The sequence below is a fragment of the Typopeltis vanoorti genome, chromosome 2 (genome assembly GCF_054136105.1).
Source record: "Typopeltis vanoorti isolate ZY-2024b chromosome 2, IOZ_Tvanoo_1.0, whole genome shotgun sequence".
NCBI lineage: Eukaryota > Metazoa > Arthropoda > Arachnida > Uropygi > Thelyphonidae > Typopeltis > Typopeltis vanoorti.
Window position 1 is genome coordinate 125,087,940 of NC_143550.1, and position 12,364 is coordinate 125,100,303.

Here is a 12,364-nt window from a genome sequence, read left to right on the forward strand (position 1 = left end):
TCCCATAATAATGCATAGCATTATACATGTGTGCGTTGCATTATGGGATACTAAGGCAATTGATATGAAGTCGTTAGCCTCTATATACAAGTAGAATAGTCATGAAGCGACTTCAATCATAAACTTTACTTTCATACACTTGGATAAAGGATTAAATCGATTATATAATTTCTTGTTCGCTAACCCAAGTTGCTTATACATCTCTTCATCGCCATCCTCCACATTGTCTGGTCTATAATAGCATCCAACTAAATATCTCTTCCTATCAACCTCCATCTCACACCATAATGACTCAAAACTATCACCACTATTTCCATTATACATCTCCAATTTGTGTACACATATTTCACTTGCTATCAGATAGCAACCCCATCCACTTCTTCTTGTCCTTTCTATCTTAATGAAAAGCATCTTTATCAACTAACAATTTTTGGGTGAATAAACTCAATCGATGAAACTATTTTATCTTCCTTATTTCTGATACTCGTGGCATTTGTAAATAAACAGCAATTCACTTTTAGATTTATAACTAGTCCTACTCATGCCACTTGTTGGTATGAGTAGGACTAGTTATAAATCACCCCACCTAACCACTCAATTGACTTTATCACCACTTACCCTATCTATCTTCTCAGACTCAACTACATTTCTTACATACAGTCCATACCATTTCCATGCTGACTATCCTTATATACATATTCATTGCTACTTCCAACATCCATTCTCCTTATACTGTTTCTCCCTGTCCACCCGACTCCCTTCACTTTCTTGTCTGTCTTGCATTCATGTTCTCTCATCATATCTTTCACAATGCTACTATTCTCATTTACAACCACCTCAATTTCACCAGTTTCTCTCTCTCTCTCCTGATCTTTTGCTTCACCTTTTACTTCCTCTGCTGTATTGCTCACACCACTCATTGCTCTTCTTTGCAACAACAGTCTCTAACCATTTAAATGCAACCTGTCACTTTTGTACAAATCCATCCTTTTCTCAAAAATGCATCCTATACATTTACAAACTCCACTTCCTTCAAACACAGCTCTGCAAACATACCATTCATGATCCCTGCTCGCCATCTCAACTAATCATTATCATACCTAGGCAACACTGACTATCTTTTCAACTGCACTGTTATCTTTCACTCTCCTAAACAACCTCCTGATAGCCATCTTCACATTCTCCTTGTGTCATGTATTTCAACAACCACCACTAACTCACTTGCTCATATCTAATGCATCCTGCTAATTCTTATTCCTTGTAAACACAGCTTATGGAATCTCTCATTTACCACACCTTTAATAATGGAATCTCCATACACTGCTATTCTTGAGTCATTCTTCATCTCTTTTTCTCTGCTTTCCTTCATCCTAAGTTTTTTCAATTTTTCATTCTTATCTGCCAAACTTCTTATCTCACTATGCATATTTTTAATCTCACTTTTCATTCTGATCAACTCAATTTTCAAGTCTTGCATCCTGGCAATTACACTATCTGTCACTAGTTTTTTTTGTCTCATTTCTTGATTCCCATTTTCTTTCATTTCCACAGTGTCACTTGCTTTCATTAGCTATACTGTCTTTCACTTCCACAGTCTTGTTTGCTTCCCTTCCTCATTCATAGTCACTTGCCTCCACAATTATGCTCTCTTTCATTCCATTAGTCAGTTTTGTATTTATCAATAACTCTTTGTTCAACAGAATATCACACTTTCCGCATGTCTCGTCCCCCGTTTAGTCTCTCCACAAACTCACTCTCTGCATTCTTCCATATATACATTGCATTCATGATAATAGACTATTCTCAAAAAAGTCCACCCCACTGATTACATTTGATTTTTGCACTGTGCAGTTTTCATTTGTACAGATTTATTGCATCACAAGCTTCAAAAAAAAAAAACAGCAAAAGAAATGTCTATTTCTAACATAACAAAGCTCCATAATCACTTAATTATGCTAAACTATGAAAATAAATGAAACTACATCAAAACACAAATCCAAATCATTAACTTACTACAAAAATAAAACTTATCTTTTCAACAGTGGCTTTTCAGTTTATGATTCTCTCTCATATCATTTCTTCTTCTTTCTCAGCCTTAGTCAGTTCACTGCTGGACAAAGCCCCCCCCCCGCCCCCCCCCGTTTTGACCACTTCTTTCTATCTTTGGCAGTCTTCCACTTCTTGTCAAAGTTTATAAATTCATCATCCCATCTAGTCTTTGGCTTTTCTCTGTTTCTTCTTCCGGTTGGTATCCAGTTTGTAAGCTCATTGGTCCAGCGTCCATCCTCTCTTCTCATTACATGACCTGCTTGTTTCCATTTTCTGGTCTTAATATGAGTTAGAATGTCATTTATTTTGATTTGCTCTCTAATCTAAGAGTTTCTTATTTTATCTTTTAAAGAGATCCCTAAGATGGTTCTCTCAAATTTTCTTTGAGCAATCTTCAATTTGCTTTCCAGTCTTTTTGTTAGTTTCCAGTCTCACCATCATAAGCCATAACTGGCAATAAGCATTGATCAATTACTTTCCTTTTTAGGCACAATGGGATATCATTCTTAAGAATGGAACTAGTTTTCCAAAAGCTGTTCATGCTAACTGTATTCATCTGTTGATTTCTGATTCAATGCCTTTATCTAAATCAAAGAGCTGTCCTAGATAGACAAACTGATCTACAATATCTAACTGATTATTTCCAAGGGTGATGGGTGATTTTATTGTTGACTTGTTGAACATTACTTTAGTTTTTCCAGTATTTATTTTTAGCCATTTTTTTCAGACTCTGCATTAAGTTGGTCTATCATACCACGGAGTTCTTTAGCTGTTTCAGCTATTATCAAGATATCATCTGCATATCTTAAGTGTGAGAAGTATTTCCCATTTATCTTTATACCTTTCTGTTCCAGTTTAAGTTTTTAAAGATTTCTTCTAGTACTGCATTGAACAGTTTTGGTGATAGAGTGTCCCCTCGCCTAACTCCTCTTCCGATGATGAATTTTGATTTCTTGACCCATAGCTTTATGGTTGCAACAGAATTGTTAAAAATGTTAAGCAGAATAAAATTTACACTAATGAAATCAAAGTTGTTGAAAATAGATAAAAGAAAATTCAGTGGTTCTTTTATAATATAGATTAACTGCTAAAGATAAATTATGTAACAAAATTCTTCAAAATGCTAATGACATATCAAAAGGTTAAAACAGGATTATTTTTGTAACTAACCTTGTTTTGTATTGTGTAGTCAAAGATGTGTCTTTAAGTCTGAGGCTTTTTTCATACTGGCTGACGAGTTTCTGCTTTTTATAATCATAAACAGCTTCTGTGGCACATCTCACCTTATGCTGTTCATACTGCTTCATTCTTTGACTTGGCGTACCATATCCTATTCCTTCAAAGCCTAAATAATGGCGATGCTGAGGAACTGTGTGCTATGTAAAACAAAGCATATACTCATATATATAACAAATTCCATTTGAAAACAAACTAATAAAAATTAATTTCTCACACAGTATGGAAATAGATGTCTGCACTAAGATGAATCTAGAGCAGTTTTGAGAGTGACAGCATAACAGTAATGTGTGCAGCCTGCACAATCTTTAGCACGAAATGCTTTGTTACAGTACTACTTAAAAATCTCTAGAGTGCATATTTGTCTTTTAAGGATCTTAAAAATGATTATGCATTTGATATTCAGTCAAGCAGCACCCTTACAACTTGCATAACCTTAACAATAGTTACTATTCTTGTTGGAAGTTTTTTCCCACTTCGTTCGACTATAATAAATTTAGTTTAATCCTTTACCTAAGCGTAAGCAAACAAAGTTTGCGCCTGAAGTATCTTCAGGACTGAGGCAACTCGTGGTAAAGGTGTACCAAGCTCTCATCACTCCTTGTCTCAGTATCTCCCATAATGCAAAGCACATCTCCTTGCAGACATATATAACGCTATGCATTAAGGCAAGGGCCACTACCCAGACTGGTTTCAACCTTTATTGAGGTGTATTTAAGTAAAGACCACTCTAAAAATTAGGCAATCCCCCAGACCACTCCCTACAAGCGACAAAAGGATCATCCAACTCAGCATTGTTCCACTCAGTGAGAGGCTACCCCGTCACCAAGAAGAACTTCTCAACGTTGGCTCTACACAGTGGCAGGCTCACCTCACCACCAGACAGAGCTATAATCTCAGCAGTGGCCCCACTCAGAGACAGGCAAAAACCTACCCCAAGCAGAGCCTTTTGTACATCAAGGAAAACGAACTCACATCAGTGAGTAGGTAGATTGAGGTCTCATCAGTGGGAGCCTGACCAAGAAGTGGTGATACTAAGGCAAAAGCAATGGAGAAGTCATATTTACCTATACAAGTTGCTAAAAGGTGTACCACCTTATTATTAAATTACTCTGGATTTAGAGAAAGATGTTGGAAGTTTTTTCCCACTTGTTTAGACTATAATAAATTTAGTTTAATCCTTTATCCAAGTGTAAGCAAACAAATTTTGCACCTGACGTATCTTCAGAACTTCAGGCTTCTGCCTTAGTATCAACACTTCTGGGTGTGGCTCCCACTGATGAGACCTCAATAAAGGTTGAAACTGGTCTGTGTAGTGGCCCTTCCCCTAATGCATAGTATTATGCATGTCCACAAGGAGATGTGCTTTACATTATGGGAGATACTGAGACAGGGAGTGATGAGAGCTTGGTCCACCTCCATGAGTTGCCTCAGTCCTGAAGATACTTCAGGTGCAAACTTTGTTTGCTTACACTTGGATAAAGGATTACACTAAATTTATTATAGCTACTATTCTTGGATTTTGCCAAGCCATAATTTGTTCAAAGCAGTGCTGCTGGGTCAGTGGAATCCTAAATCCAAATTTTTAAAAAGATGAAATATACAGATTCCTCAGCAATTGTCTTTTAAGTGGTCCAACCAATAGGTGAAGTTTCTTAGTAAATACATCAGGTTGTCTATTTCACGAGAAATAGATATTTTATTTTCTAATAAAATATCCATATCCCTAGCTCTGTGGATGCACATGCCACTTCCACATAGCTACAACGACCTTCCCCTCATGCCATGTGCTGAAAAATGTGTTCTGTTTTCATCATCCTATAAAATCCCTTTGTAGCTAATATATTTTTATCACATCCTATTTTCTGCATATTAATTAAACTTTGCAGTCCCAACCTTTAATCCCATAATGAGGATTCTGCAGATCTATTACCATCTTGGTTACCTACTTCTGAATGTTTTCCACCTTTGTTTCCATGAAAGCCAGGCAACCAAACCTAAGTGCAGTAATCCATAGTTATATCAAGGCCTTAGAAGCAATACCTTAACCTTGATTGTTAATGTTTCTCAACATCCCAGTGATCTTTTCTCTATTTTGCTTACTTTTGCAATACTCCTGAACTTCAATTACCTGTCCACGACTGCCCTCAGATCTTATAATCTCTTTAATCCAAATGTATAACATGCCACTTTATAATGATGAGCTATCGCCTAGTATCCTATTTTCACACATCAGTCTATTCCTCATACAGAATCTCTACATGTATTTCATTTACTACTGCCATCAAAACTTTATCATACAATCAACTGGATATTCTCTTTATATCACCTCTAACATCGTTAACATATAAGGTAAGTAGCAGCAGTCCAAACATATTACTGAATTCTCCTAGTTTCTACTTGAACATATATCTCTGGAGTCCTTTTGCTCTAATTTGTTAAAGATACCAAGCAATTTAATAAACTTGGTTTTAATCCTATTTTCCAAGTAAGAAAACAGACAAGTAAGTCAAGTTTGCACCTGAACATAGAGTTCAAGTCTGAGGCAACTCGTGGTAAAGGTGGAGTAAGTTCCAATCACTTTCCTTAGTATTTTCCCCTAATGCATGGTATCATACATCTCTGCAAGAGGATGTGCTTTGCATTAGGGGAAAATACCAAGGAAAGTGATTGGAACTTACTCCACCTTTACCAAGAGTTGCCACAGACTTGAACAATGTTCAGGCGCAAACTTGACTTACTTGTCTGTTTGCTTACTTGGAAAATAGGATTAAAACCAAGTTTATAAAATTGCTTGGTATCTTTAATGCATAGTATACCCAAGGTAAAAAACTTTTTACATCTTTGCTCTAATTTATATAGCAGCTTTCCATGCAGCATTGGAGGTGTCACATAATAATCCAATCAAATAACTTTGCAAAGTCCATTATTATTGTTATTATTTATATGGGTACTCCATGGAGTCAAAAAACTCATTGCAGGAGACCTACGCTATCCATTAACACAATACCTATCATACATCTCCTTAAATGTAATCACTGTTGGGTGCTCACAACCACCTCTGGCAATCCATTCCAGTCATTCACCACTCTCCAAGAACCAAGTATGCACATCCATACTGACCACACTCTTAGACAATTTCCAAGCATGACCCCTTGCTTTCTTCCTACTCTCCATATATTAAAAAATTTCTTTTGTGTCAATTTTATAGAATCCTTTTAGTAACTTTTCATGTCAACTAAACTCAGCAACCCACACATGTTCAATCTATTGTCATAGGAAACATTCCATAGACCTGTCACAAGCTTGGAACTCATCTCTGAATCCTCTTCACCACTTCCCAAGTCCCCTAGAAATGAAGGTGACCAAATCTGTGCACAGTCAACATATGGTCAAATCATAGCCTTATAAAGAGGGATAATAATCTCCCTATCTTTACATGTCAAATTTCTATCCACTCTCAACTCTCAGATTTTTAGCCTCATCAATTTCCTGTAAACTAGTACCATCAATATGATATGAAGTATGTAACTATTTCATCCCAAAGTTGTAAAATGTAAAACCTTACATTTTACAACATTAAATTGACAACCACTGTCTTTTGCCCACACTGCCAAACAAGGCCGGCCTTCTCTATAAAGGGGCCCAGATGCAAGAAACCTTTTGGGGCCCTAAAATATTTTTCAAAGGTAAAAATTAAAGGATTCGAAATAAACGTATTGTAAAACCTCTTATCTGCAAATGATTTTGGCACAGGAAAACAAAAAACACACTCGAAATATAACATGTTAGCATAACGTTTGCTGAACACAAAACAAAAGTATTAAATAATTAAAATAAATAAATATTTAACACAAACAAAAGTAACCTGGTTCACCAACTAGTGCACAAAAACTATTTACAGTTAATTATTGTTTAAAGTAATAAAAAAAATTAATTTAAGTACATAAAAAAATAAATAGGTTTATTATTTAGAGGCCTAGTTTTATTAACACGTATATTGCTTAATGTGTATTTATTTAAATATGTGATTATGTTTTTGCTATGTCATTAATCATTTCTGAAAAATTACAATTTTTGGCAATTTCCTTTTCGATGCTTAATATAGCAAGTGCATTTAAGCATTCTTCACACATACTTGACCGAAGATAATTCTTTATCGATTTTAATTTTCTAAAAGAACGCTCTGCACTTGCTATAGTAACTGGTAATGTAAATAAAATTTTCAATACAGTTAGCACATTTGGAAATAGTTCATTATAACTATTATTTAATATATATTGCAATATGTCTTGCGCATCATTTAAATTTTTTTGGTCCAAGATCAATTCTCGTAACAAATCAATTTCCTGGATTAAGTCTTCATTTACATCTTTACTATAATATTTTACAAAATCCCTTGAGCGGTTTCCTAGTTCATTTTTTTATATCAGTGATTAATTTAAAATAAGAAATAACTTTGGGTATATTTTTAAATCTCTCATCTATTTGTACAATAACAGTATTAATCACAACGTTGAAAAAGTGACATCTAAATTCCTCTACCGGGTTTAGTAAAACTTCATCTCCTGCTAGTTCGGAAAATAATCTTTTTCTTTTTCGAATTCTTTTTTCAGGGAAGTCTTCGGAAATATTCAAATTTCGTGCTATCATTTTTGCGTCGTCTAAAAATGTGTTAAATTTTGATCTTAAATTTTGGATTTCATTTTTAATTTTATTCACTAAATTAAAAGCAGAGTCAAGAACAATAGTTTTTACTTGAAATAGTTTGTTGATACTATTAATTTTTGACAATATTGTAAACCACACTGATAAGCTTAAAATAAATGGCATTTCTTGTAATGAATCTATTAGACTTTTAGCTTCAGATACTGCTGTTATTGTTAATCACACCACTAAATTCTTCTAAGGCATTATAAGTTTGTTCAAACTGTGTATACACTGCTTTGACTGTGTTTATTTTGGTTTCCCGGCGAGAATCACATAATGATTTAAGCGTAATATTTAAATGCTTTTATAATTTCCCACCTTTTTGTAGATGCAGAAAATATGCAGTATAAAAGTTGAAATATTCCGAAAATTTTTTTACAATATATACTACTGGAAGCAATATCACAAATTATCAAATTAAAATAATGTGATAAGCAAGGTACATAAATTGCATGAGGGTTTAAACTAATTATTCTAGATTGTACGCCTTTATATGTTCCCTTCATATTGCTACCATTATCGTATGCTTGCCTTCTACAATTCATAATATTTAAATCGAGCTCACCTATTCTTTTTAAAAGTGAATTTGCTAGTACTTCACCAGTCACATCAGTTACTTCAATAAATCCTATAAATGACTCATTTTAATTAATTTTTTGTCTATAAAATTTACATATCTAATAATTATTGAAGTTTGTTCCTTGTGAGAAATATCAGGAGTACAATCCATTTGGATACTGTAATATATGGCTGCTTTTATATTGTCTTTAATTTTATTAAGGACTTCATTACCTAATGCTGCAATAATTTCCTCTTGAAATCTATGCGCCAAATGATGCACAATTCTTTTTTTTTGTATTTTTAATTCTGCTTACATGATCTATTAGCACAGTATCATATTTACTTAATAATTCTATTAACCTTAAAAAAATTTCTATTATTCGACGTTCCTATTGTTTCATGGGATCCTCGAAATGACAGATTATTACTTGCTAAAAATAGAATTATGTCTACAATTCTTTGAAATAGTAATTTTAGACGTTCTGTTGCTTTATTTATATTAATTTGATTTGTTCTGTCAACAGTCGAACATAAATTAAGCCTTTTTAATAATTCTTGCCAAGCAATAAAAAAATTAAAGTGGCTAACAGAAAGCTCATGATCTCGAATTACAGATGACAGTTTTCTCCATTTATTAAAACCATATATAAATTGTGTTGATTGATCTTTTCCTCTTCTTTTGGAAAATAATACACAACAAAAGCAAAATACTGAGTCTTGAGCTTTTGAGTAAACTCACCAGCTGTGAAGCTGAGTTTCACCATTTGGAATTTTTTTTAAATAGTACGATGTAGAAAATGATCTACCTTCAACATTCTTAACGAATGCGTCTTGATGATGTTGTTTAGGTCCGGTTTTAACACAAAATAATCTAAATTTATCAGTTATAATATTTGGCCACAAACTTGGATCATTTATATTCACTTGATCACCATTGTTATTATTGTTTTCATCATTATTTGCTGTATCCAAAACGTTTATATAATCAGACGCATCTTTTTCAACGAATCCCACAGTTTCTACATTTTTGTCGAAAAGTTGTATAGCTTGTTTGGAGTTTTCTTCTTCAGTTGAAGTTTGAATCGCAACTGCTGAAGTCGTAGCAATTTCGTTGTTGTCAGATTTATTTTGTAGCCATGAAAACAAATCTACTTGTGACTTTTTGAGATTTTGCTTTTCTGCTGATTTCCTTTTTTGACACCCAGAGGGATACTTTCTTGGCATGGACATTATGGGTTAGGCTTTGCCTGTCGAATAAGTAAATAATATTAAATATTTTTATCCTATGAATTAACAAAAAGTTAAATATGTACATACTTTTTACAATATTACAAAATTTTAGAAACACTCAAGGAATGTGTTTACTTTTTTTGTTTGTTTACTTCAGTACATCAGTTTCACCCTTATCTATCACTGTTAACTGAGTTGAAATTAACGTAGTTGAGATCTAATCACATGCCGACAACACTTCACAATCCTGAATATTGATAATACATTTCACATAGCTTTAAAAATAACTTACCATATTTACTAGAATATAACTGGTCCTCACGTATAACTCGCACCCGATTTTACTTTGCGAAAAAAAGAAATTGAAAAGTTTCACATAACCTTGCACAGAAAAAAAAAGTTTAATCACATTCACCTCATAGCAATAGTGACTCGCTTCCTGTGGCAAACCACACGTCCTCCATACTAGCAAATACGTCTGCTGATGCAAGTAAAAAGCAGGTCGTTTTATCGTATCGCTGAATAAGATACAAACATTTGCAGTCTGTGTAATATATTTCTCAACAAACAGTGCAATTAGAGACAGGTGGGATAAAAATGGCACTAACTAATGAATCGCATGTCCCTTCCGCCAAAAACTATGCTATTTAGCTGCAAGCAAAACCATATGCTGCACTGGCAAACACTAAAAACTAGATGTGTGGGAGTCTGTCCCCCCCCCCCAGCTCAAATGCAGAGCAACAATAAAAATCAACAACAGAAAGTATTAAAATTCGTAAACGCGTTAAAGCTAAGAAATATATAGTGAATATTGTTATGGCGCTTTCAGATATTGAATTTGATTGAAGAGAATTAGCATTTCAATTCAAAAATTGTCTGCTGACTTTTATTTTTGACTCGCATGATCTTTTCTTAATACTGCACCAATCATATCCACATATCTTTACTGACCTAGTACCATGTCTGTTCATTAGTCATTTGTGAAGGATTGTTCATTAAGTATCTCAAGTCTTGTAAATTACTGCTAATTTTTGCTTGAAATAATGGGAAAGCAGATGGTGCTATTTGGGTAAGATGCACACAAGGAAACTGCTCTCTAGGCAGGAAATAGCAATTGCAATATATGCGGGGATTGTATGAAAAAAACTGAAAACTTTAATTTCCGAAAATCAATGTAAAGGAAATTTGCTTTTATATCTAATAAGTTAAACATACTAATTGACAATAAATACTTCCAATCCATATTTTAATGACTTATGATTTAATAAAATCTAAATACACTTTAGAAAACGGATACGTTCTTTATGAAACATGAAAAGATATATCAAATGATGGTAAAAGAGTCACGCCACGTCTGCATGCCTGATGAATAATGCAACAACTGAACTGGACAAAACTTGTACATCAGTATATCATGGAGATATATCGATGGCTTGGAAATAGGATGTTTGTTTCTAATTTTCTTATTACTTATTATTATGAAACAGTTGGTAGAGTTTAATTAATTATTGCATTTTTATTTAGTATAGCTGTACTTAATAAAATTGTATTATATTAAGTTAAAATATGTGTCAGCAAAGATGTTTGAAATGTATTTTTTTTTAATTATATTTTAAGATGAGCCCTGGGTTGCGTGCTGAAAAAAGTCATTAGCATGCCACGTTTGGCAGGCATATTAAGGGTTGTCCACCCCTGCTCTAGACTAACCATATATAAAGAATATAATAAACATGTTTTCAATGGTTTCGATGACGAGTCAAATGATATAAATGTGTAACAGATTAGGAAAAAACTAATGACGAATTAGGCATTTTAGGGTAAAAACGAAATCATGTTTGTTAATTTTTATACACTGCATAAACACATCAAAAGGGTTAAGCAAAAACCCTATATAATAGAGAAACACAGAGATATTATTATTACTGGGGGTCCTAAAATCATGTCGATGAAATCCCATTAGTTATAAGCAAAATTAGAAGAAGAAAAAAAACAAAATAAAAAATACGTTTCCGCAAATGTGTACCGATTGTGGGGCCCGGGTGCATTGCACCCACCGCACCCCCGAGATGGCCGGCCCTGCTGCCAAATCAGGATGTAGCATTTCCCTTATTTGTCTCAACAGCCACTTTATTATATAAAGTGGATGTGTTACTAAGGTTAGATCTTTTCACAAAGCTATGCTAAACCCATTAGGTATTATATTCTTATCCATTCATTACTGAATTTGAGATTTATGTAACTTTTCCAATATACCTTGCCTGCCACATTCCAGAAATAAAAATGCATCATCCATAATTTGCTATCTCTATCTTGGATCTTCTTTTTATGTAATTAAACCATGATGTTCTCCTTCCTGTCAGTGCTTAGACTTAAACAACCTAGTTATAAGTACTGCAAATCTCTCTCTCACATTCTCTTAACATAGCCGTATTGTCATATCTATTTTGCATCAAGCCTAGTGAATGAATTATCACTACCTAGATGATACAACCCAGAAAAATGATCACTCAGTAATTCAACTATTTCTTTTGCTCTGCCATCTGCCTACTAGATGAACTCTTTAAAATTATCCTTACAT

General features: G+C 33.8%; 1 protein-coding gene across 4 annotated transcripts in view; it reads right to left on the reverse strand.

Moving 5' to 3' along the window:
• Positions 1-12,364, reverse strand: part of LOC150109414 (dnaJ homolog subfamily C member 28) — a 120,272-nt gene that overhangs the window by 41,501 nt on the left and 66,407 nt on the right. For all 4 annotated transcript variants that reach the window (XM_090408047.1, XM_090408064.1, XM_090408038.1 and 1 more), the window contains one exon: positions 3,220-3,425. In XM_090408047.1, the coding sequence (XP_090264173.1) occupies positions 3,220-3,425 (206 nt within the window). The remainder of the gene's footprint in view (positions 1-3,219; positions 3,426-12,364) is intronic.